The 27,561-nt window shown below is 35.8% G+C and overlaps 1 protein-coding gene across 1 annotated transcript; it reads left to right on the forward strand.

Moving 5' to 3' along the window:
* The first annotated feature begins 1,285 nt into the window (after positions 1–1,285).
* Positions 1,286–27,117, forward strand: il12rb1 (interleukin 12 receptor subunit beta 1). The gene is made up of 15 exons (XM_030131539.1): positions 1,286–1,435; positions 4,668–4,788; positions 4,869–5,020; positions 6,568–6,704; positions 6,799–6,832; positions 9,538–9,657; positions 12,764–12,840; positions 15,752–15,986; positions 16,081–16,212; positions 16,510–16,608; positions 19,695–19,850; positions 21,748–21,903; positions 21,994–22,063; positions 24,709–24,784; positions 26,547–27,117. The coding sequence occupies exons 1-15, from the start codon at positions 1,366–1,368 to the stop codon at positions 26,874–26,876; spliced, it is 1,965 nt and encodes a 654-aa protein (XP_029987399.1). The 5' UTR covers positions 1,286–1,365; the 3' UTR covers positions 26,877–27,117.
* The last annotated feature ends 444 nt before the right edge of the window (positions 27,118–27,561 follow it).

The raw sequence follows: 27,561 nt of genomic DNA on the forward strand, positions 1-27,561 counted from the left end.
AAATATCTGCATTTACTATACGGGGAAAAAAATTGCACTTTTACTGATTAAAGTGGTCTACAAGTCAAATGCCTCCAGAATAAAAGTGAAATTTTACCACACGAGTCACTAATAAAGAAAAATCAAGTCATAAATACTGGTTGGCTGAAGTTTCCAAGATAAAGTCTCGGGTCACAAAGTGAAATTTGAGAATTAACAAGAGAATGGGTTTTACTCCAAACGAGTATTAGTCTCAGAGCTACCAGATCTACTTCAAAACACTGACTGCACATGACAATACATTCACTTTACAGGTTCTATCTAGTGGAACATTTATTAATCTATTATATAAATGTACATAAACCAACATATATGTGTAATAACACTTTATCATATACCTTGAGCAGCAAACCCGCACTTTTGTCATTTGTTTCCAATTACAAATACATAGCATTTAGCACATTTAATCTCTGAAGCAGATAATTTCTAAAAAAAAAATAAAAATTGTAGACCAGTGTTATCAAAGACATTCAGTGGCAGGAAAAAGTGTGTGAACCCTTTGAAAATTGCAGTCAATGCAAATCAACAATTCTCGATTAAAGGTCGTCTGAGTTCTCTTTTTGAGAGGTAAAGTTCATATGAGCAGATGCTTCTTGTGAACAGCAAACTCCAGAGGTGTGAGTGTTTTTCATAAGTCAGAGTAGCTCCACATGTGACTCAAATCTCATTTCATTGATGAGAATTCAGGTTTGCAGATTTCTGAATCTAATTATCTCTTTATAGAGTCAGCAGCCAAAGGGTTAACTTCCCAGCAGCACTGTGAGTGTTTAATAAAGACATGAAATATTATAATTGTTTGTGTTGTATTAGGTGAAGCACATCGTGTCTATCTACACTGGTGACATAGATGCAGATCAGGTGACATTTTATGACCAATTCATGCAGAAAACTAGAACATTTCAAAGGTCTTTCACATAGTTTTTCTGTGTAAGTATTCATTTTTTTAAATTTCCTGTACACTTAGACACTTTGATCTGCATTGCATTGTTTTCTAGACTCATTTTTTCTTTAATTGGAAATTGGAAACAAAAGAAAGAGAAAGAAAACAAAAACAGTTGTAAGTGACACATGATGTAAAGTGACAATAGCAATCCCCAGAATGATTTCAAAGACTTTCAGAATGACTGTTGCGTCTGTCTGCCTCTGTGTCAGATGCTCCCCCCGCCCCTGACAATTGTGGTTTTGCTTTGGCTCATATAACCTGAAAGACATGAAACCTCTGTGACATTTCTCAGAACGACAAATGAGTTATGAGAAGCCAGGTTGAATACATGGACTCTCACCAACAGAAGACTGATCGGTTGTGTAGACTTTCCATCAAACCTCATGGAAATACTGAAACACTGGATTTTACTACATGCATATGTCGTGTTATTTCAGTCACTGACCAGCGAAGGTAACTCCAATGCTTTTTCCTTTCTATAAGATCTAGTTTTAGTTTTTTTTTTTACAGTTAAGACTGAAGTTAACATGTGAAACTAACAAAGCCTCTGCAGCAGCAGTGTAAAACCAGCCACAAGGTGTTGGTTTTCTTATCAGCACATGTGGTTTCCACTAAGAGATGGCATCTACTCTGCTCTTCACACTGTCACTGCTGTATGTCATTGGTCTAATGGCCACAGGTGCAAATGATTTAGTTATTTTACAATTATACTCGTCTGTTCCATTAGACTGATCAGAATGAAAGACAGTAGTAGTTTGTGACTCTGTACTTGTGTTTAATTTTTTGACAACTTTTTACTTTTACTCCCTAGATTTTACTCCTGATTTTTTCTAAACAGGCCCATTATTTTAATTTTGATGGATTAATTGATTGATTGGTTGGTTGGTTGGATCAATTGGTTGACTGAGCATTTATTTTGACCATGGGAAAGTAGAGAAAGACAAACACGAAAAAAGAAAAAGAAACAAAAAACACAAAAAGAACATGATGAACGGATGATCTTTATAAATGAAGAAAAATATATACGCATGCATACATTTACACATACGTGCATAGATCGACACTCATACATACATGGAAATATATTTATATATAAATATATACAATCTCTCATATGAAATACATTTGCTTGAAAAGGAGTAGGAAAACATAGAACTTATTTACTCCCAACCCCATCCCGTAGTCATATATTCCTCATGAATTTATACATCTGCTTCCTATCGGTGACTGAATACTCAGCTACTCATTAAGTAATATAACATATATCTAACATATACATGTATACACAAATACTTGAATAATCATAGTCCTGATACTAACAAAAATAATCAGCACTTTTATGTCTTAAAATCCTTACAGTATGTTCTTATAGTATTATTGTAGTCAATATATCAATAAAATCACCTCAGAATTAACTGTTTTCCATTTTAATAATGATCCAACATGAACTGTAATGTTATTATTACTGTCATCATTATTACCATCATTTATATTCATATAACATCACTACAACAAAAGTATATCAATAGTAATAGTACGAAAATAGCAACAGAACTTGTTATATATTATATATTATATGTTATAATTTGTACTCATTTTAAACAGGTTATCCTAACTATCACCATAATAACTACCATCATTAGTGATAATAACAGTAACTGATTTTCATATATTTCATAAGAATTATCCACAATTGCATCAGTATTCATGGTAATTTTTTCAACATCAAAACCAATGTCAGTTTAAATATGTGGGACAATAACCCATAGAAAAGATGGTCATTTGACGTATTCATTGGTGCATTTCACACACACAAATAAAGCTGCCAAAAAATTTAATGGATAAATTGATTAGTTGTCAGTTAATCACCAACTTTGATGGTCAGTCGAAGTCAAATATCTCCAATTTTAGCTTGTCAAATATCCTGGTTTCTTCCTTTATGAGCATAAAAGGAACATTTCTTGAGCTTTTTTCACCATTTCATAGACCAGAGACTTATCAAGAAAATAATCAACAGATTAATTAACAATAAAAATAGTTTCAGAACAACAAGGTTCAAGGTAAACTTTATTATCCCCAAGGGGCAATTTGTTCTACAGCCAGCAGTTTCACACGGACAACAAACCAACAATAAATACAATGAATAATCCATTAAAAACAATTGTACCAACATTACAAAGAATTTTTCAGCAGAACTATGGCTGCCGGAACCAAAGAATTCCTCATCCTATTGGTCCTGCATTTAGGAATACTGTATCGGCGACCTGATGGAAGCAACCTGAACTCATCATAAAGGGGATGACAATGAACAAATGAAACATGGGGAAGTGAAACGAAAACTGACTGAAGAAGCCGGATTTGCACATTGGAGAAAGTTAATGTCATTATTTCCATTGTATTGTATTGATTTAAGATTAGAGTGTTCACATTATATTAACATGACATGAGGTTTAGCTGTATGAAATGTCCATAAAACACAGACATTTAACGTCTATACGTTATTTCTGTCTATTTTTACATAAGTATCTGTAGTAAAGAATGGGAGGACTTTTCTCACCTCGTCAGCAACAACTCTTTATTATGAGTCTGAGACTCTGCAGCTAACGATTACTTTCATGGGTTTATTTTTGTCTTCATTAATTGATTGTTCAGTCTTTTAAAAGTAAGAAGACAGTGGAAAAGGGTTTTCCTAGATGATGCTGTCAAATGTTTTTGTCTTGATTCATAACACAAAAATATTGAGGTTACTGTCAGAGGAGGAGAAAAAACAGAACATAGTAAAAACATAGAAGCTGGAGTTAGAGAATTTTGACTTAAAAATAAAATGAATAAAAATATTCAGACCCAATAGTTGATTGTCAGAATAGTCCACAACTGACCAATTTAATCTCTGTTCTGGTGGAAGAATCAATTAGACTCCTTGATTTTGAGTTTAATTGGAGTAAAAAGTCTTTGGTTGCATATGCAGTAAAGCTAAATTTGCATATTTAACTTAAAAATAATCTGTGTTAAAATCAACATGTTTTTATGCCAATTCTGCAATTTTGTCATGTTGAAAATAATCATTTATATTATATTTTGGTCCATAAAAGAATGATTTCATGATTGATACAATTTAACAACTAAATTTTTTTTTTTTTTAATATTTAGAAAATTTGAAAAGCAAAGTGTATATAGTATTTAATGTATAGGGCCGGATCTACTAAAGGTTTGCATGTATTAAATGTGTGCAAACTCATTGCACATGCAAAAAACTGTATAAACTGGTTTACTAACAGTGCACTAAGGGTTGTGTCTTTCAAAGGTGCAAAATAGCGCGTCTGCGTCAGTTTGTACATTTGACACAATCTATTCTGTTTTATTGCATTCTGTACTCTTCTCTTCTCTTCTATTCTGTTTTATTGTATTCTGTTGTATTCTGTTCTGTTCTATTCTATTCTTTTCTATTCTATTCTATTCTGTTTTATTCTATTCTATTCTATTCTGTTTTATTGTATTCTGTTCTATTCTATTCTATTCTGTTTTATTCTATTCTATTCTATTCTATTCTATTCTATTCTATTCTATTCTATTCTATTCTATTCTATTCTATTCTGCTTTGTTTTAATTTCCTGGATGAATGCCTTCTATGCCCTCCAGCAAACTAAAACTACACCATTAATGAACTTTCTGATTTGTGTCCCAGCATCAGAATGTGAGAAACCGTCCAGTCCTCAGTGTTTCAGAAAAGACGATTATGACAGTATGTACACGTGTGAGTGGAGCTCCAATGAGAAAAACGCAACGTTCGACCTTTACTTTCGCAAGTGAGTATTATTTAAGCTGATCATAAAGCCGTGATAACCTTTCAGCTGTCTCGTCCTCATTTAACTCTGTGAATTTAAAGCCAAAGCAAACACAGGGGCCTTCATGAAACCTGGATTGAAGTTCACGAAGAAGTACTGATCACAACCACACCTATCGAAATCTGGGTGAAAGCTCATGTTGGGAACTCCAGCTGTTCATCAGACAGGACGTTTGCTACACTGAAGGAAACAAGTTAGTGGAGATGCACCTGATAAACACAAGACATCAACACATACTGGGGTTTGAAGGAAGATGGTAACTGAAGAAGTACAAATGAAAACAGAGGGTGAAGTCAAATGAACACAAATGAACTCTTTAACCCTTTCATGCATAAATTATGAGAACCTTTGTCAAGATTTTTTTGCTGAGTGTTTTTATTCCTCTTTAGACATGAAAAAACCATGTGACTGAAATTTTTTTACAACCCTATTTTTCATGGAGTTACAAAAATATCCACTCAGCTGGACACAATGCGTTTAATTTTTGAAGAAAAGAAACATGTATTTAAAACCCATCATCAGAAAGTGATATACTGTGTGAAAATATGAAATGAAAACATTGTTTATGCAGCTAATCAGATGTTTTCTCACATTTTAACATACTCTAACCCTATAACGCTCAATGTATCATATTTGATCCATGAGTTTTGAAGCCCTCTACATGATCAGTGTGTTTTTTTTTCTTGAAAAACCTGATGTTTACAATTAGATACATGCAATACACAGATAATCCACCAGGGGGAGGAGTTCATTCACCAGAGGCCTTTCCAGTGACACTACAAGACTGGCATTAATGAGGAAGGAGGAAGAACTGGGACAACTTAGAAAAGGAATTACCGATTTGTTAGACATGTTTGTGTTATGTTTTTGTTTGTTTAAAAACAGCCTTTCCTTCCTTCCTTCCTTCCTTCCTTTCATCCTTCCATTATCAAGCCTTCCTTCATCAATTCTTCCTTCCTTCCATCATCACCCCTTCCTTTCTTTCATCCTTCCATCATCAACCCTTCCTTCCTCCCTTCCTTTCATCATCAAGCCTTCCTTCCTTCCATCATCAATCTATCCTTCCTTCCCTCCTTTCATCCTTCAGTCATCAAGCCTTTCTTCCTTCCTTCCTTCCTTCCTTTCTTTCTTCATCAACCTTTCCTTCCTTCCTTTCATCCTTCCATTATCAAGCCTTCCTTCATCAATCCTTCCTTCCATCATCACCCCTTCCTCCCTTTCTTTCATCCTTCCATCATCAACCCTTCCTTCCTTCCTTTCATCATCAATCTATCCTTCCTTCCTTTCATCCTTCCATCATCAAGCCTTCCTTCCTTCCTTTCTTCATCAACCCTTCCTTCCTTTCATCCTTCCATTATCAAGCCTTCCTTCATCAATTCTTCCTTCCTTCCATCATCACCCCTTCCTCCCTTCCTTTCATCCTTCCATCATCAACCCTTCCTTCCTTCCTTCCATACATACTTGCATTCATAAAACATCTGATCTGAAATACAATAGAGCGGGGCACAGAGAAGTGCTGTTGTATTGGATTTCTACAGAAAATCGATGATACTTTTTGCAATTCCTATTCTGTTTTAAAGAGACAGTGATGTAAGATATTTGTCTCATTGCAGCTAAACGTGTCATCATATTAAGGTTTTTCTTGGTGACATACAGATGCATTAACTCTTCATCTGGATTTCTTGTTAATCTACTGAGGTGAGTCTGACTTCACCCAAACATTCTGATTTTCCTCAACAGTTAAATATGAAGAGCCTCAAAATATTCTTGTATCCTGGTTAAAAAACAACCTCTACCTGAGGTGGAAAGCCCCCGAGAATCATCCACCTTCAGCCGAGGTCTGGTTCCAACAAGACCTCAAAAAATCATGGGAAAAAGTGAGACACTTTGTGGTTGGTTATCAAATCTATTGTATATGACACTAATGTATATATAAAACATCTTCTAACATTTTGTCTTTATTGTCGTTAGTTACAGATAAATGCAACGTTAAATTCTTCTCTATGTAAGTACCACATTTTTTTTTGATTGAATTCAGGTCATTCACGTTTTTTTTCTTCATGATGAGTTCATGGTAATATCATATAATTATCAACCTGTTGAAGTATATTTGAAATACATTAATCATAGCAGGTTTGTTTTAATATTGTTCACAGTAAAGCAGGTGTTGGGGTTCTAGGAAAGTATCACAAAACTAAGATTTTTCAGCTCCGTCTTCCCAAAACAGTTCCAAAAGGGCATAAGTTTGGTCTCAACACACATGGAGCCATTTATATTTAGGACAATTTCATCACACTAATGTGGATATTGGGCAAAACCTGTCTTTGCCACATCTAGATGTAATTCAGCTTCATTTTTGTTGTTTTTTTCAGGGTTGAAATGATGATACATATTTACTTCTTGTTCTCTTTTCGTCACATACAACAAGAAAATGCAGGAAATATGTGCACAGCCTTAAAGGTGCAGGAGACTTTCATGAGCAATTTTTCATCAAATCTGTCAAACCTCAGTCATATCCTCAGTATCATGAATCTGTAAGTCTGTCTGTGATTACTCACCTGAATCTCTTGCATTACGGTGAACAGTTTCTCAGTGCCGTCCACCATAAACAAACCATGTGTTTACAAACCGAGCTGGGAGGTAACTCGGGCATCTTCGGAATTTTGTCGCAACGTGCATTTTGGGAGGCAAAGGCTCGTGCGTCCGCCTTACAGCGGCAGCTGGAACAGACACGACGTGGAAACGGCAGGAGCTCCCTTCCCTCTATACATATTCCTCCAGCTGTTTCCGCGTTTCAGCTGTTTCCGCGTCGTGTTTGTTTCATTCGTGTAATACCATATGGTTGCGCTGCCTCTGTCAGGCGGCTGCGCGAACCTCCCTTTCCCACAGTGCACGTTGCGACAAATTTCTGAAGATGCCCGAGTTCCCTCCCGGCTCAGTTTGTAAACACATGGTTTGTTTCTGGTGGACGGCACTGAGAAACTGTTCACTGTAATGCAAGAGATTCAGGTGAGTAATCACAGACAGACTTACAGATTCATGATACTGAGGATATGACTGAGGTTTTACAGATTTGATGAAAAATTGGTCACAAAAGTCTCCTGAACCTTTAAAATCCACACAAAAAACTGAACTAAATGTGTTGTGAAAGTCACTAATTTAGTTTGACCCCACACCCCATAACAAGAAGCAGCACAAACAGTTAGAAACATCTGACGTGTTGAATGAAACCTGGTATAAAACAGAAGTAAATTCATGCAGTAAATCTCATGTTGTTTTATGTATTAGTCCTTCCAGAAAAATGTGATTTTGCAATCACGTAATTCAATGCACATTATGCGGGGCGCCACATATTTTTCAAAAAGGGCGGATATTCACCACAATAATAGCATATTTCTGTGTGAAATATGCAGGGCTCACATGATTTCAGTAGCCCCACAGTTTTCCAACCCAATATGATTTGAGTGTTTTTGGTCATTTTTGGATTCTAGTGTGAACAGAGATATTATAAATTTAAAAAAAAGTAGGTTATGTGGATACAATTGAGGAGAAAATGGCTGTTTAGAAAAAATATGTCATGTAGGTGTGGACAGTGAAAGGGAATTTTTCTGTGAGGCATAAAAAGACCCTGAAGACTCTGGATATTTTACATGTATTGGAATGAATTCATGAGGTATTGCTTAACAGGAGGTTGAAGAACGTAGTTACCTCCGCCAAGGAGGTTATGTTTTTGCCAGCGTTGGTTTGTCTGTCTGTCTGTCTGTTTGTCTGTCTGTGTGCAAGATAACTCACTGATCTGCCTTGGCGGAGGTCTGTGCTCTCCGAGTGCTTTTCTAGTTCTGAATGCACTTACTGATACAGAAAGTTTATATAGGCCTACGTATGTGCCCAACCTGAAGGAAAACAGCAACTGGTACAAGTATTAACCCTTTAGGCACCTGAGTTTTTTGTTTTTTATTTAATATTCAATTTTAATATCACAATTTCAAAAAGCTGTCTACTTCATTCAGTTGAATTGCTGGTCACAATATTACGACTTTAAAGGGTTAACATTCCTAAAGGAGACAGAAGCAAAATATGTGGAAATATAAATTTATTGTCAATTTTATCAGACTATGAAACCTGTTCACACTATAATCAGTGAAAGAGCAAATCTAATGTGTGTGACATAAAAAAAAAAACCCAAACATTCTAGTTAAAGGTTGTTCATCAGAAAATGCACAGGAAATGTAATAATCTCCACACAGCTGTAGACTTAAAAGTGGGCCTGAGACTAAAACCAAACTAAGCGTGCCAATAAAGAGATAAAAAAAGTGGTTGAAAAAGAGAACAGTTGAGCAGCAGAAGGAACTCATTGTGAAACGAAGGGTAAAGGCCATAAAGAATAAAACTAACGTCACCTGCTACTGTGGTGTTTAGAGTGGAATCAGAAATCTTAAAACAGAGCAAGTATAAACGTGCTGACTGTTCTCTGTGATTAAAAAACTGTACTTTCTGACACGCGACCTCATTACTCCTTTGAGAACAGGTGACCTCAATTGTGGTAAATCAGGAAATTCGTAGTCATTTTTGTCATTTCTGAAGGTCAAGACTATTAACCTCAAACATGTATGAAACTTGCCTAAAGTGCAAAACGTGCAACACAGAAGCATCTGCAAACTGAGGAGGAAAAAATAATGACGTTTATGGATTTGTCTTTGGTCTGAACAGGTCAGGTCGCTGTTACAAACCTCCAGAAAAATTCCGTTTACCGGGTTCAGATCAGACATCGGTCCACCACGGCCAAAAACGCACTGTGGAGCGACTGGTCTTCGCTGACTGTTCCTGCAGGTGAACACTTGTTATTTTCTAACTTTCAACTGATTATATCTACGGTATGAGGTTATCCATGAACACCAAAACTAAACTTTGATCAGGTTAAAACTGTAAACTCTAATTTCTTTGTTAATCTCTACATACTGTTCATTTATAACTGTTTTTTTTACTTCTCTTAAAATGCCCTGATACTTTTTTTTTTTTTTTTTTTGCACATTTTGATGTTGCCAGTAAAAACAGATAAAACTAAGTTACAGGTTTCCATCAGAACATATCACACACTTTATCCACAAATTTGATCAGAAAAAAATCTGCTAAATTTCATGACTCTTTTTCTTTTTTGAGGTAAATCAACACTGACGGTCTCCTATTTCCTTCAGCCTTCCAGAATGTAAAGTTTTTAGTCTTAGTAAACACAATGAATATTTCAACCTGATATCATCTTTAGCTTTTGATAGATAGATATAAAAATAGGCAAGAAAATGAACAAGCATAAACATAAATAAGAAGCATAATGAACCAAAACAAAATAATTAACATAAAAATGACACATATTAACAACAAAATGAGGGGGAAAAAAAGAAGAAAATGGATAAATGTAAGCAGTGAAATGAATGAAAAATGAACAAAATGAGACAAAATCAATAAATACTATTAAAATAGGTAAGAAAATGAACAAAAATAAACAAAGAAGTAGCACAGAGAGCAGAACAGTGAAAAAGTCAGAAACACAATAGACTATTATTATCAATAATAAATTGATAAGTAAATACAATTGAACTGTTCATCATAGATGTGTTACATTTTCGGGAGTTGCTTTAAGCTAAAAGATGTCTTTAACCTCAATAGAAAAGATCCATAGTTTTAAAATTGTAATTTCATTTGTGTGTCAGAGTAATTTTAGTCAAGTGTGTCTCCACCTACTTTTCACTCTTTATTATATTCACATGTATTTATGGTTTAAGATAAGAAAAGATAGGATAGGCTAAGATAAGGTAAGATAAGATAAGGTAAGATAAGTTAAGATAGGATAAGATAAGATAAGATAGGCTAAGATAAGGTAAGATAATATAAGAAGATAAGTTAAGATAAGTTAAGATAGGATAAGAGAAGAGAAGAGAAGACAAGATAAGATAGACAGTAGTGTCACAGTGAGTAAAGCACAGTAAAGTATTGTCCAGCTCTACTTTTTGTCATAGTTGTCAGATACTGGTTTATTGATGACAATGGCAGTTAGACGTGGAGGGTTAAACTGTGGTAATTATAATTATTATCAAAAATAAATATACATCTATATCAGCACAAAATTTATTAAATAGGCCGTTTTCTATTATTGTGTCAAAGTGCAACCACATACAGTACAGGCCAAAAGTTTGGACACACCTTCTCATTCTTTGCATTTTCTTTATTTTCATGACTATTTTCATTGTAGATTCTCACTGAAGGCATCAAAACTATGAATGAACACATGTGGAATTATGTACTTAACAAAAAAGTGTGAAATAACTGAAAACATCTCTTATATTCTAGTTTCTTCAAAGTATCCACCCTTAGCTCTGATGACTGTTTTGCACACTCTTGCCATTCTCTTGATGAGCTTCCAGAGGTAGTCACCTGAAATGGTTTCCTAACAGTCTTGAAGAAGTTCCCACAGATGCTTAGCACTTGTTGGCCCTTTTGCCTTCACTCTGCGGTCCAGCTCACCCCAAACCATCTGGATTGGGTTCAGGTCCGGTGACTGTGGAGGCCAGGTCATCTGGCGCAGCACTCCATCACTCTCCTTCTTGGTCAAATATCCCTCACACAGCCTGGAGGTGTGTTTGGGGTCATTGTCCTGTTGAAAAATAAATGATGGTCCAACTAAACGCAGACCGGATGGAATGGCATGTCACTGCAGGATGCTGTGGTAGCCATGCTGATTCAGGTTGCCTTCAATCTTGAATAAATCCCCAACAGCGTCACCAGCAAAGCACCCCCACACCATCACACCTCCCCCTCCATGCTTCACGGTGGGAACCAGGCATGTAGCATCCATCCGTTCACCTTTTCTGCGTCGCACAAAGACACGGCGGTTGGATCCAAAGATCTGAAATTTGGACTCATCAGACCAAAGCACAGATTTCCACTGGTCTAATGTCCATTCCTTGGGTTTCTTGACCCAAATAAATCTCTTGTGTTTGTTGCCTCTCCTGAGCAGTGGTTTCCTAGCAGCTGTTTGACCATGAAGGCCTGATTCACGCAGTCTCCTCTTAACAGTTGTTGTAGAGATGTGTCTGCTGCTAGAGCTCTGTGTGGTATTCATCTGGTCTCTAATCTGAGCTGCTGTTAATTTGCGATTTCTGAGGCTGGTGACTCAGATGAACTTATCTTCAGCATCAGAGGTGACTCTTGGTCTTCCTTTCCTGGGGCGGTCCTCATGTGAGCCAGTTTCGTTGGAGCGCTTCATGGTTTTTGCGACTGCACTTGGGGACACATTCAAAGTTTTTGCAATTTTCTAGACTGACTGACCTTCATTTCTTAAAGTAATGATGGCCACTCGTTTGTCTTTACTTAGCTGATTGGTTCTCGTCATAATATGCATTCTAACAGTTGTCCAATAGGGCTGTCAGCTGTGCATCAACCTGACTTCTGCACAACACAACTGATGGTCCCAACCCCATCAATAAGGCAAGAAATTCCACTAAGTAACCCTGACAAGGCACAGCTATGAAGTGGAAACCATTTCAGGTGACTACCTCTTGATGCTCATCAAGAGAATGCCAAGGGTGTGCAAGGCAGTCATCAGAGCTAAGGGTGGCTACTTTGAAGAAACTAGAATATAAGAGATGTTTTCAGTTATTTCACACTTTTTTGTTAAGTACATAATTCCACATGTGTTCATTCATAGTTTTGATGCCTTCAGTGAGAATCTACAATGTAAATAGTCATGAAAATAAAGAAAAAGGGAAGAATGAGAAGGTGTGTCCAAACTTTTGGCCTGTACTGTACATCTTTACTTTTATGGTAAGATCATTTCTCGTCTAATAGACTTTTCCAGGAGTTAGAAATGGTCACATCAGATGCTATTTTGCTTTTTAAAGGAACCATTTATTCAATAATCATGTCATTTTTTTTATGACAGAGCTGGAACATAAACCTAACGTCAACTGGACAGTGAAGCTGGTGAATGGCACTCGAAAGGTGAAGCTGAGCTGGGAGGTAAGATAAAAAACTCACGTCTACAAATCACACATTCAGAAATGAGAAAAGTCAGTGAATACTCAAAAATAAAGATGAATCCTTAATGTTGGCCTTGGTGAACTCTGTACATCCTGCTTTTTGCTCTACATTATGGCTTTAGTTCATACCTCTTTGTGTTTCCCCTTTGGGCTTTTCATTTTAGTAATTTATCTGGTCCCATTGCGTCATTCTCATCTTTGATCTAATCTGTCTGAGGAAACTGCTCTTTATTCAGCCTAATGGAGGTGGGGAAATAAAGCAAAGGCCAAACCAAAATGTTGTAACACAAAACACATGGTCTGGATGATGCTCACTTTGTAAAGTACAGGTTTGAGTGTATGAACAACAGAGCAATTACATTAAAAAACAAGAAAAGCGCTCGGAGAGCGCAGACCTCCGCCAGGACAGATCTGCCTCCCGTGTTTGTTTGTTTGTTTGTTAGCAAGATAACTCAAAAAGTTATGGACGGGTTTTCATGAAATTTTCAGGAAATGTTGATACTGGCACAAGGAAGAAATGATTAAATTTTGCTGGTGATTGGGCCTAAACAAACAAACAAACAAACAAACAAACAAACACACATGCATGCACACAAAGCAAAGCAATCCCAATACTTCCTGGCGGAGGTAAAAAAACCCTTATGCTGGAGCTGATACAGTCAGGATAAGAAACCAAATCTAATAGAAAGTAAATAAAGTCATAACTGTAATTGCACATTTGTTTGTTTTGTGGCTTCAGCATAAAGTTTGGTTTCAACATAGATTCGTCAGATTTATTAATGTAATTACAAAGAGCGTCTTGAAGTACTTAGAGAAGCGCTATATAAAACTGATGTATTATTTTTATTATTATTAGTAAGTGTTTAAATGACAAAAAAATCCAATTTCTTGACTTTCCAGTCACTTGAGAGGTTGTTGCATTGAAATTAAACTTAATCCAGCAATGAAAAGCAGGGGTCAGTGTGGTACCAGAGCACACTTAAGACCAAAACCACCAACAAATCAACTCTTTGTATCCACAGACTATACCAGTCACTCAATCCTACTATAATGGACGTTTCTGTGTCCAGCGTGTGTGTGTCCGATCAATGTCCCAATGTTGCAGCACAGGAGGGCGTATGGGTGCAATGCCGCTGTTGCACCACGGGAGGATGCTGTCGTACAGTAGCACCACGGGTACAATGCTGCTAGTAAAGGATAAAGCTCATTGTTTCCACACGTCTGTATAATAGTATCATCACATTTTCTTCTTCAAACTAAAACTCATAAATGCCTATTTTGACAATCACTCAAAATAACAGTGTCTTCTAATTTTCATGTTCCGCATCAGCTGATAGTTTACATTATAGCTCTGTTAGCTTAGCTCTGTTTATAGACTGAAAACAGGCACAGTAAAACCACAAATCACCTCTATTTTGTGTACAGTTTGTGTTGTCAATAGCTGAACTAAAAGATCTGTTTGAGAGGCACAGGTCTACATACTTGCAATAATTATCTGTATATTTACAAGTGTATATGTGTATATAAGAAAAATGTCAGTAAATATATTGTTTTTTAAGAAAAAAAGATCTATTTGGAATTGAACAAACAAGGTCAGAACTGTCACAGTTTCGTCTGAATCAATTTAGTCTGAATCATGGATCAACAAATGACAACTTAGCAACGATAATAACATCCTTTAATAACTTTATACCTTCATAAGCCTCAGAATCAACCTCACCCGTGTAGAAGAAACACTGACATTTCAGCATCAAACTCCATTGTTTTCATTTAGAGCTGAGTCCAGTGGAGAAAACGACAACTTCTGTTTTTAGTTTACCAGCCGACAGGCTGTAAGCTGTTGTCGTCATGTGGCGTCTGTCGTCGTCTGCCATCTGTTACAAAACCTTCAATCATCTTCCTCTATGAAACTACAAATCCGATTGACTTCAAACTTGGTATACAGCTTCTTTATAATGATGTCATCAAAAGTTAGTGGAATTATTTGGATCTGGATCTGATTCTGGATTTGGTACACCTTTGAAAAATTTTCCCATTATAACAGATAGGAAGTGGATTAATACAATAAATCAGCATCAATGATATCGAGTTGAAATTTGAATTTTTTACAGATCTGACTGGAATATGACCAAAACATGGGCTATTTCTGTAATAGAATAAATACACAGAACTGGGTGAGAATAAATGGCATCTGGATACATTTCCCAAAGCTTTTAATTTGGCCAGTAAGCTACAGGGTCATTGGTCCGATTTTTACCCCTTCTTTTCTTTGACTGACAGTTGTTTCTTACTGGTTCTCATCCTCAACTTGGCCTTGGCTGGCAAAGTGACTCACTACTTCCTCTAGTGGTCACATACATTCACAATTGCACACTCATCAATAGCTGTGAATAAATTTACATCAAACTGAAGCATGTTAATTTTCTTGCCTATTTCTATTAATACTTTTACTACAGTTTTGTTCAAGTTACTTGTTATTTTGTTGATATATTTTTTAAAAATTTTTGGTCTTTTTTTAGTGATTACTTTGACTGTTTTTGTTCATTTTGTTGCACAATGTTTTTTTTTTTTAGAAAATGTGAATGATTTCATTTTACAAGAGTTGGGACACTTAAATCCAGCTACAGTAGAATAGAATAGAAGAACAATGAAAGTCAGTTTTGCAGCTCTGTTCTGTTTTGCAGCAGATTCTTAAAGTGCAAAAAGAAAGATTGTATACAAGAACTAACACATGAAAATTAGACTGAAAATACATACACAAAAATGCAAAGAAATACTGAAAATATACGAAAGGCCATCTCTGTTGTGTTGCAAAATAGGATCTAAACAGGACTAATGTGCCACTTTATGTCTTAATGTTCTTTATTTTGTCGTGTTTTTCTGCTCTTCAGCCACCGCCTCATGCATCTGCAGTTGGAGGAGTGACTTACATCCTAACAGACACTCAGTCACTTCACGGGTGTCCATGTAGGAAGAAGAGACAGCAAACCAACACCAACAACACAAAATACACTCTCTCTGTATCCTACTCCGCCGCCAACATCTCCATCACAGCCAGAAACAAAGCAGGATCGTCTCCTCCGACCGTCATCCAGCTGAAACCTGAACCTGGACACGATGTACAACGTAGGACAAAGTGTCTGAGTGTTTGTGTTAGCGTGCTTCACAGATTTTGTCGAATAAATTGACACTTAAGGCTGATTCCTTCTCCTATCGGCAGCTTGTAACCTAACTAAAATACTCAGTAAAGCCTGCCATGAATGGTTCGAGATGCACAACGGAGATGTGAGTCCAGAAAGTCTGAGTTTAACGCCCAAAAGCAGGAAGGAAAGAAAGGATCAAATAAAAGCACGTAAGTTCAGCTCGAAATACGTTTAAATCCTTTTTACATGGATTCATTGTATTACAAAGAGGAGAAGATAAATCATATAAAATAGAATGATAACATGCCTTCGCCCATAAGTAGCTGGGATAGGCTTGATTTTTGAAAAAAAAAAAAAAATTCTTGAATGAAAACAAATGATTTATTTTTTAGACTTATTCACCCTAAACCCCATTTTGTGTGTTTAATGTTGCAAAAATTTCCAAAAACATGTCACCAGTTGAACACAAACTATTGAAAGGGTTTGTCTTTGTGTTTCTGTTGCAGTAATGAAGGACTATGTTCGATATCTTTACATTGAGCACAGATGTGTCAACGGGATGCCTCAAACTGTAAAAACGTGCTACTTCTATCACAAAGAAGACGGTAAGTGTCTTCATGTGACACTTCTCTGGTTTCACCTAAACACAAATGGTCATCACTAGGGCTGTGCAGTGTTAAAAATATGTGACTCACAGTAAAATTACATCATGATCATTGTTTTTAGAGATCAGCGGTCAGGATTATCACAATATAATCATAACATACAGTCAAACGGAGTCATGTTCTGATCATAAAGAATAAAAAAAGACAAATAATTGCCTTTTATGTAATCTCTCACTTATTGAATAAGAACTCAGAATGCACCCATTTAGTTTATTTGATTTAATACAATGAATCTTCCTTTCTACACAATAGATTTACAGTTGGTTTATTTGTAGCTATAAATGTCCACTAGCCAGATAGATAGATAGATAGATAGATAGATAGACATCATTATTTCGAAAAGATTTCAGAAAATAGCAAAGGTAAAACAAAATACATAATCATAATATCAAATTGTGACCTTTATTTTTGCTCTTCTTTGCCTAGTTTCTGAGATTTAGAAATATTTTAGAGATGGAGAAACATTACTTGTACTGTCGGATCTGCTTAGTGCTAGCGTAGCGCTGCAGTTTGTCTCATTAGTTTGTTGTTTTATCAAATTTTTCATAACATACGCTGGTCTCAGACTTATTTTAGATATTTGTCCATTTAAGTGCTTGTTGTTTGAGTCATGTCCTGTTATCTGACATTTGATTTTGTTGAGGTTGTAGCTGATGTTCTTCTTGTAATGTGGATGTATAGAATGTATATGTTGATACAAGTGCCACATAGTATTACCATGGCAACACAGACAGAACTGCAGCTTCCGGTCTACGTAACATTTGAACGTTTGACTCGTTCTATTGAGCAGTCAGACCACCTTAACCCTTTCATGCATGAATTGTGAAAACTTGAGTCAAGATTTATTTTTTGAGTGTTTTTATTCCTCCTTAGCCATGAAAAAAACAATGTGATCGAGTCTTTTTTTTCTATGGAGTTACAAAAATATCCATGCATTTAATTTTTGAAGTAAAGAAACGTGTTTAAAACCCAATATCAGAAAGTCATATGAAAACAATGAAATGAAAACATTTTTCATGCTGCTAATCTGATGTCTTCTGACATTTTAACATATTCTAATGCTAGTAATTACTCACTTCATGGAGATAATATGCAAAAAAAAAAACTTTTTGTCTAACAAATAACAATTGATTTACACTCAAACATGTTAGTGCAGATCAGGTTTATCAAGAACTGCACAGTTACAGTAATGGTCTGAATTTCAGTGTATGGGATGATGCATAAGTGTCCACTGTGTTGGCTGATAAGGAACTAAAACAACAAAACCCATGAATATGCAAGAGAACAGCTGGAGAAGAACTGTCCACTGTAGTGACCTGTGTATGAAAGGGTTAAAGAAGTGGATAATATACAGTATCACTGATTGATTTCTGAAGCTAGTTGTGTATGATTTGATCGTCTTCATGTCGACTTCTTGGGCCCAGAAGTGACCATATTTGGATGAAAGGGTGGAGCTATGGGACCATAAGGACTGGTGGGCGAGCTAATGCTGAAAGCCAGCTCACTGATTCAGTAAAATGTAAACTTGTGAAGAAAATGAAGGGAAAAAAGATTCACTTGAGTATTTACATACACAGGCTGAAACAAACTAGTTGTCCTCACCACTACTGGCAGTGCTTTTAAAAGACATGAATAATAAATAATAGACTATAATAATTATCAAAATGTAAGATGAAGAATCAGCATAATTACATTACATTACACCTTACTTGTATTTGTATTTTTGTATTTGTATTTATTTATTTAGTTACAGGACAGTGTGTCTTGGCATTAGTTGAAAAGAACAAGATGCATGCACCAGATTTAGCAGAGGAGCTAATTTCCATCTGTTGTTCTGACCAACATAATAAAACATGGCGTAGATTATGAAGTACTAATACACTGGAAGAAAACCATTAAACATGACAGATATAGGAAAGTCTGCTCAGACTGAATGGTTACAGACAAATGCATAAAAAGGGGCTTACACTCTGAAAGTACAATAACATTTCCTAGAATAAGAATAAGATATAAAAGAAGGAAGACGGAGAGAAGAAGAGAGGAGAAATAAAAGAGAGAAGAATAAATAAATAAATAGATAAATAGGCTAATCGTACAATAGCAAACCAGACGTGGAAAGAAGTGCAAGAGCAAGAACTATTGAGCTAAATACTTCTGTAGAATTAACCAGGACAATTTATACAATACATGTGTACAGAGATAAGTACGGTACTTGATTTTTTTGACCAGACAGTAATCTTTGCTAATGGCACCAGAATACTATATTAGTGTTGGCAGTGCTGGTTACTTAGGAGCCATTATTTGTAACATTATAAAAAGACTTGTATTACAGAACAAAATGCATCTGTTGTATAAATCACACCGGTCAAAACCTGACAAATCAGCTTCCATTTAACCTGAGCCCAGACTAGAAGACTTCTTTGAAGGTCGAAATTATTGAAAATTATTGACTTCAATGCAAGTTCACGGCAAGTTTATGTGAGCCAGAGCTTTTTGGGTCAGCATCTAGTGGCCGTGAGTGGTATTACAACTGTATACCCTCCTGAATTGGCCTCTTTTCTGAGTTCAAGTCCTTTTACCCTGGGTTCATGATCATTGTCTCCAACAAAAACAAACTCACGAAGGTCACACAACCTGATTCATATCTGAACCTGTCATATATGAATCAGAGAAGGTCGTCGCAAATGACTTCCTGAATCCAGTTTTCACACAGATACAGGATTTTGAAGAAGAGCTCATTCATCTGCATTGCAGCTCTGATCAAGACTATCTGTATTTAAAGGAGAATTGATGTTAATATATCGTCCTGTGGTCTGTATCTCTTGTTTTGTGTCTTTTTCTGGGACGATAAAGACGCAAAACAATTAAATTCATCCAATACTGTAGTTTCCGAACAACTACAAGTAAATCTAATGATGATGGAATGGACACTTCTTATCTAATTCTAACCCGGATTCAGATTTGGATCCTTGCTCTTGCTTCAGATGATTAATGGTCCCAGTATTGATGTGTGGTTTTGTTCGCAGCTCCTGACCGACCCCCTGAGGACTTTAGTACTTTCGGTGAAACTCACAACTCCATCGACTTGTCCTGGAAGGGGATTCCCTCTGATCACCAACGAGGTTTCCTCAAATACTACAGGCTGTGCAGTGTCAGAGTCAGCTCTCAGGAAGAGAAAACAGGTGTGGACGTCAACTGGAGATACATTTTGGTTTGTTAGCTTCGTGTACAGTCAGTGGTGGAAATGGAGGATTTGTTTATTTCGCTCAGACTCGGACTCAGTTTTATTGTCATTTGATCAATGGTACATGACAGAATGAAATGTAGTTACCCAGGTCTCCGTTTGTAGCATAAGATGATAAAGAATTAAATCTAAAATAGAATTATAAACGGTAAGTAGGGTAGAATAAAGCTACCATAAATAATATGTCAAAACATATCATGTTTTGTAATATAGGTACTAGCGAGCACGCCTCTCTGAACACTGACGCTTTATGACTCGGTGTTAATTTGACTAGGCTGTTAATTATTTTTCTGTTTATTTTATGTTATATATGTGTATATATGTGTGTGTATGTAAATATCAAGGTTATTATTGTCAATGAAAAAAAACGAAATGACGAAAACTAAAATTGAAAAAACATTTTCGTTAACTGAAATAAATAAAAACTACGATTAAAAGAAAAAAAAAACGATAACTAACTGAAACCGTATTGTGTGTTTACAAAACTAACTAAAACGTATAAAAATTATGGATAAAATTCCCTTCGTTTTTGTCTTTGTCAGTGTTGATATAGTATAGAACCTGTGAAAAGTTCGTCTCAGGTCAGCTGTATAAGAGAGGTATAGAAGTCGGGAGGGCAACGGTGAAAGTATGGAAAGTTTCAGTTTCGTTTTCACGTAAGTGACGTTGTGTATGGATGGCACCCCCACCTACATTACCCCCTCCAACCTGCTATAGGGAATGTATCCATGGTACTGTCCATATGTTTGTGTGTGCTCAGTCAGAGCCTCCCTAACCCCACCCCCAAATGAAGTGTCCAGGGTAACCTCACTTATTTCTTTGAATAGGACGAAAGATAAAATATATGAAAGAACTGAAACTAAAACTAAACTAAACTAAAACTAAGCATTCAGAAAAAATGACAGCTAATAAAAACTAGCAAACCTGCTCTAAAAACTAATTAAAACTAACTGAATTAGTGAAAAAAAGTCAAAACTAAATAAAACTAAACTATAATGAAAAATCCAAAACTATTATAACCTTGGTAAATATGTGTGTGGGCGTACATGTACATATGTTCATGGAGGATATATATACATCATGACGCATTTCATATGTATTTATGTATGCATTTGTATTTAGGTGTATGGGGGTGTATGTATATGTGTGTATGCACGTATAGATATATGTATATATGTAGGTATGTATGTATACATACCTCCCTTTTTTTCTTTTTCCTTTCTCTCAGTGATATTTTGTACCTATGTTTAAATGTAAGTTTACGTCTTACAAACTGCTACATTTGTTCAAGACGATAGGTGGCTTTCTTTGTGATGTTCTTTTTTGTTGTTGTATGTGTTTTGTATATGCTCTGTTCTGCATAAAAACAACAATTCCTATTGTTTAGATACTTTTTTGCACTACTGCTATAAAAAACTCAATAAAAAATAACTGAAAAAATAAATAAAAAAATAAAAAAATACATATATATATGTGTGTATGTCAAAAAAATAAACGATAAAAAAATTATAAGATATATTAATATCTACAAAATTTCACAGTAACAGTTAAAGTGGTGGTGCATAAACAGCAACAACAGTGAAATAAAGTGGCAACAGTAAAGGACACTTTCACTTCTTCCATTATTGTGCACAGTCAAAACTTCTGCAAGACGCAAAGAGTAAGTGGCTTTCTGATGCATGTCAATATTTTAACACCTTTTGTTATGAAACCTTTACTGTACGTGTCGTTCTGACTCTGGTTTATGTGATAAAATGAAACTACCAGTATGAACCGTGAGTGACACCGCCTGTCTTTTTCTTTCTTGTGAGTTTAACTCCATCTCTTTTCATCAGAGTGCTGTAACATATCAGTCTCACTGAGTAAATACCGGCTGGAGAATCTGTCACCGGGGTCCAAGTATAATCTGAGCCTGTGTGGAGTGACAGCGGTGGGGGAGGGACCTAAAGCCACGGCGACCATCACCACTCTGCCAGAGATGCATACGAATGGTATGAGGACGATACAAACACCTGCCATCTGAGACGGCTTTGAATACAACTCAATATGCAACTCATGCCTTTTTTTTCTCCTTAAATCAGTGTGGTTGAGTCTGGGGTTGCTGTTGATCTTCTTTTTCATCTCAACAACCTGCACCTTCATCTTGAAGAGGTCAGTGACATAATGATTAATCATGTTCCAGTAATAGGAGGTAAAAGCATTCCTATATTAAACGACGATCAGGACATTTTCACATTTCTGAAGGAGTAAGTTTCCGTTTGGTGTTGGTCTGTTTTCATCCACTCCTGTACTAATTGATACAGAAGAATTATGCATTAATTAAAGAACACTATATACATTTTTTCCCAACATTTTGTCAGTTTTTATTGATTTTGTTTATTATCATTATTATTGTGTTCATTATGTTACTTTTTGTGTTACTTTCTATGTTTATTTTCGTCCATTTTCTCAAGTTTTGTTCAGTTTTTATTAATTTTGTAACTCTTATCTTCATTCAGTCATTTTCTGCATTATCCTCAGTAGGGTTCTTATCTTATCTTATCTTAGCTTATCTTATCTTATCTTATCTTAGCTTAGCTTATCTTAGTTTATCTTATCTTATCTTATCTTATCTTATCTTATCTTATCTTATCTTATCTTATCTTATCTTAGCTTAGCTTATCTTAGTTTATCTTATCTTATCTTATCTTTTCTTTTCTTACCTTATCTTTTCCTTTCTGAGCATAAGCTTACCTTTTTTCACTTTTCTTTTTCTATTCTTTTCTTTTCTTATCTTATTTTTTCTTTTCTTAGCTTTTCTTTCCTTTTCTTACCTGTTCTTTTTTCTTTTCTCTTCTTTTCTTTTCTTTTCTTTTCTTATCTTACCTTATCTTACCTTACCCTATCTTATCTTATCTTTCCTTTTCTTAGCTTACCTTATCTTTCTTACCTTATCCTAGCTTTTCTTTTCCTTTCTTTTCTTTTCTTTTCTTTTCTTTTCTTTTCTTTTCTTTTCTTTTCTTTTCTTTTCTTTTCTTACCTTATCTTTTCTTATCTTATCTTATCTTATCTTACCTTATTTTTTCTTTTCTTAGCTTTTCTTACCTTTTCTTTTATCTTATCTTATCTTATCTTATCTTATCTTATCTTATCTTATCTTATCTTATCTTATCTTATCTTATCTTATCTTATCTTATCTTATCCATATCTCAGATGTATGTGAAAAGATCTAAAAATTACACCATCTTTTCTCATAAATTCAGCATCAGGATCTCACTTTTCATGACAAGGTCAAGGTGATTGATGCTGATTTTTGTTGAAAGAATTCAGTGTAAGGCATGAAGAGTATGTAAAATCAAACTAAATGAGGTTTGTCATATGTGGTGTAGACTTGGAGTCACTGTGTCACATGACATGGGAGCTATAGAGGTGAAGAGGTGAAATCCCGCCTGCTCAGGTTGTGTCCCGTAATGAAATGAAAGTCTGTGAAGGAGGACATGGGGAATCACCCTCAGAAAGTTCTGAAAGTCATGAAAGTGGCATCATGTCATCATAACGTCATCATAAGTTTCTCTCCAGTCTGTTCAGAGTCTGAAAAGGTTTCTGCAGCTTCAACATGACCAGACCTTCAACGATTTTCACCTATTTTTATACTTTTTCAGAGTACAGTATCAGAGTTTTGTTTTTTTTTTAAAGTCATGTACAATGAAATTCAGGTGCTACAAAACAGCGAGCAAATTCACAATATAAGAGTATGAATAATTCTACAGTTCTAAAAAGTAGAAGGATAAAATCTAGAATCTTTCACCTCATTGTCAAAGAATTCAGATTTAATACACCAAGATACTGGCCACTGGACCATTTCACTCTAAACTACATATTTCTTTACAATCTTAACCACAAACTACCATTTTCATGACTTCTTTCTGACTTATATTTTGTACAAACAAATACATGTATAGTTGAGGGTATTCTCAACATCGACTGTCACATACAGTCACAGAAAAAATTGTTAGACCACCCCTTGTTTTCTTCAATTTCTTGTTCATTTTAATGCCTGGTACAATTAAAGGTCCATTTGTTTGGACAAATATAATGATAAACAACAAAAACAGCTCATAGTAGTTTAATTTCAGAGCTGATATCTATCCATTTAACATGTTTTCTGGATAATAAACAAAATCACTTCAGTTCTTCCATCAATATCTATGGCATTGTACTGACAAAAACAGTGCTTTTAGGCATTCCATGTTTTCTTTTCTGTCTGTGTTAGTCACATGATACACACAGGAGTTAGTACTGGATTGGATAACCATTGTTTTTGATGACTTTTGATGGTCTAATAATTTTTTCCATGACTGTATTTTCCAAAATAAGAACCCATGGGGCACTGGATGTTTTGTTTTCTTTGTAAAAGTGCAAATAGATTGAATCACAATAGATGCATCAATTTGTCCAGTGTAGTAATAATGATATCAGTATTAATTATACATGAGCAACTTACATCTTTGACTGTTTGTGTAATTCATTTATTTTAAGCCACTTTTAAATAGACATGTGACATTTTCATTATTGCTACACTGAACATACAAGATGCACACTGTCATTTTCATCAGTATTTTTATGCAAACATCTGTATTTTTCAATAGATTCCATTGGTTTCACGACTGTGACTGATTACCGTGTTTAATTATGAGATGGTAATTATAAAAACATTCATGAAATCAGGGTCACTGAGTCATTTTTTTAGTTGTTTAACTGAAGTTGTTGGTCACTCTCTTTTAACAGTTTTTACTTTTTTCCCTTTTTCTTCTTAGAATTAAAAGCAGGATCTTTCCTCCTGTGCCGACACCTGTTATTCCAGATTTCATCTCCAGTCAACCAGAATGTCAGGTAACTCTATCAGCAGCCTTTTTTATATATAATCAGTCACCATTAAATTATCTTTAATCACATGAAAACACCCCACATTATAAGGTTTAATATTCCACTTTCTCTCAGACTTTATTAACTTTTTAAGTTCCCTGGTGAGATTTCTGATTCAGAACAATGTTTGAAAGGACTCGGACGTTATCACAATGTATTTTTATATTTTGATGATGACAAAATTATTGCCATATATTCTCCTTATTGAGTTTAGGGTTTATTTTGTTCACATTTGGCTAAAACCAAAGTTGCCAGTTGCCAGAGTTGACGGCCACTAGATAATGCTCCAAAAGCCCTGGTTCCTACAGACATGCAAAGTTGCCTTCATTGAGTCCTTAAGCTAGCATTTAGCATTAGCTCACATTGAGCATTTCTGACTGGCAAAGTTCCACCCCTTATGTCCAAATATGGTCACTTCAGAAATCAATGTGTAACATCACGGTTCCCGTTTATTAACCCCATTAGTCCTATCAGCCCGCCCGCGGGCCGAAAAAATTATGTTAATATTCATCTACTATAAAAATATAATAAATCAGGACAATGGATGTTTTTTTCAACTTTTGCTCAAAGTTTAGACCCTAATGTTAATTAAAGTACATCAAAAGTGTATTTTAGTGCAAACTTTAATGTTCAAACATGATGTTTAATCTTTGTGGGATGAAATATACACTATTAAAAATCTCCGACACGAACAATTAGTTTATGCATATCATCGTCAATCCAACCGAAAAAAAACAGGCGAGGATAAAAAATTCCAATTTCTCTTTTAGTTTGTTACAGTTTACTCAGGCAGAGTAATAGATGCAATATTTTAGACAATGGGAATAGATTCTGTGAGGTCTGTAAATGTCCACAGACACCAAGAACGTCCATATGAACCTTATTATTGTGACGTAATTCTTCATTTACTTTGGGTATGTCTGTTTAGGCATTTTTCCCCTGAAAATATGGTCAGGGTTTAACAGGTTAATTAAATGCAGTCTGTTTCTGACTTGAAAAAATCCTCATCATATATTCTAAATAGTTTGATTGATGTTGCAAAGACCTACTTGTGATTTCAGACATTAACTGATGAAATCATTTTTACTCTGGTTGTAAACCCACAACAGATTGTTTTTTGTTTTTTTTTTGTTTGTTTTTTACAAAAACCAGCATTAAATCATTCATACTCTTCCTATAAAAGCAGAAAAACGCCAGTAACGCAGACATCAACAGAAGCAGCATCCTGAGGTGGTTAGAAAAGTGTGATGCGCTGCATATGTCACATGTATATAGATTTCTTAGTCCAGGGAAGTACACGGAACCGAGGAAAGTCCCTAATGAAGCTGTTGAAAAGTGACAGAACCACAGATGTTTAATGTGGGCAGAAAAGCAGAACTCTGAAGGTAGAAAACAGTGTGTAACAGTAAATCAGTGTGGTTGGTTTTCATCAAACAAATGTCAGCTGATTATTGATGATAAATGACTCCAGACCTATTATAATATCCACATTGTTCCATGACGTGAAAATACTAACTCTCAACACTAACACTCTGATCTGCCTTGGTGGAGGTCTGCGCTCTCCGAGTGCTTTTCTAGTATGATAATAATTCTATCCGTCACATTTACTCAAGTTCAGTTTGTTTTGAGCCCCTGTGGAGTGTAGACTTTAGAGATTCTATAGTTCTTTGTTTATGTAACTTAAAGAATTCATCCTTGATATTTTTCCTGCTTCTGTGAACTGCAACAGGCCATGATGGACAGGAAGGAGGAGGTTCATGAGCTGACGCTGTTCCAGCTTCATCCAGACTCCAAGCCGGTTCCTGAGGATGCAGAGGAGAGCACAGTCCTCAGAGGGGGGTGGGACAACGGGTCTGACGAGGACCAGGAAGGAGAAAGCAGAGACCGAAGGACGTCAGAAGGAGACGGTGACGAGTGTTTGAGCTCTGACTCTACAGAACGGACACTGACGAGGTCCAAACAAACAGCAATGGCAGATCTGGAACGGGTGGAGAATGACATCGCCATGCTGATATACAAGAACGGTCTGGTCTTTGACGTGAAGGCGGACTCCACTTAAACAACACAATGTAAAGACACTTTTACTGCTACACAGCTCGAAATTGCACAAATATATGAAGTCTGAAGAGGCGTTGTTTGTTAATTAATTAAACAAAATCAGAGGAGGTTGGAACAGAAAGAAAGTAGTGATATTAACTCTTTAAGTGCCAGACAGTTAAGGGGCTAATAAGCCTTAAAAGTGCCACAGAATTTGGCCGTTTTTCAGTATTTCGCGTTGTTTTTATAATATTTGAAGAATCCTGCAGGAAACCGCTCGGTAACATCCGACCGATTGCTGATTAGATCCAAAACGCACCGGACGCAGCCGATTCATTATTGATCGTAATTTGCATAATTTATAATAATAATAATAATAATAATAATAATAATAATAATCTTTATTTATATAGCACTTTTCATACATTAAAAACTGTAGCACAAAGTGCTTTACATATCAGTTTAAAAATCAGTACCGCCCCCCACCCACACCCACCCACTCACCCGCGCACACACACACACACACACACACACACATATACATGCAAACCCACAAGCTCACACATACTTAAGAAGACTGACTGAGCACGGGTAGACCAGAACAAAAATGTACAAGTAAAAGTAAAACATCAGTTTAGGAGGCGCTGTCTCAGGGAGCCATCCGCACCAGGATGCAGCCGCCGACCCCGGCGACCAGGCACCAGCAA

The sequence above is a fragment of the Sphaeramia orbicularis genome, chromosome 4 (genome assembly GCF_902148855.1).
Source record: "Sphaeramia orbicularis chromosome 4, fSphaOr1.1, whole genome shotgun sequence".
Taxonomy (NCBI): domain Eukaryota; kingdom Metazoa; phylum Chordata; class Actinopteri; order Kurtiformes; family Apogonidae; genus Sphaeramia; species Sphaeramia orbicularis.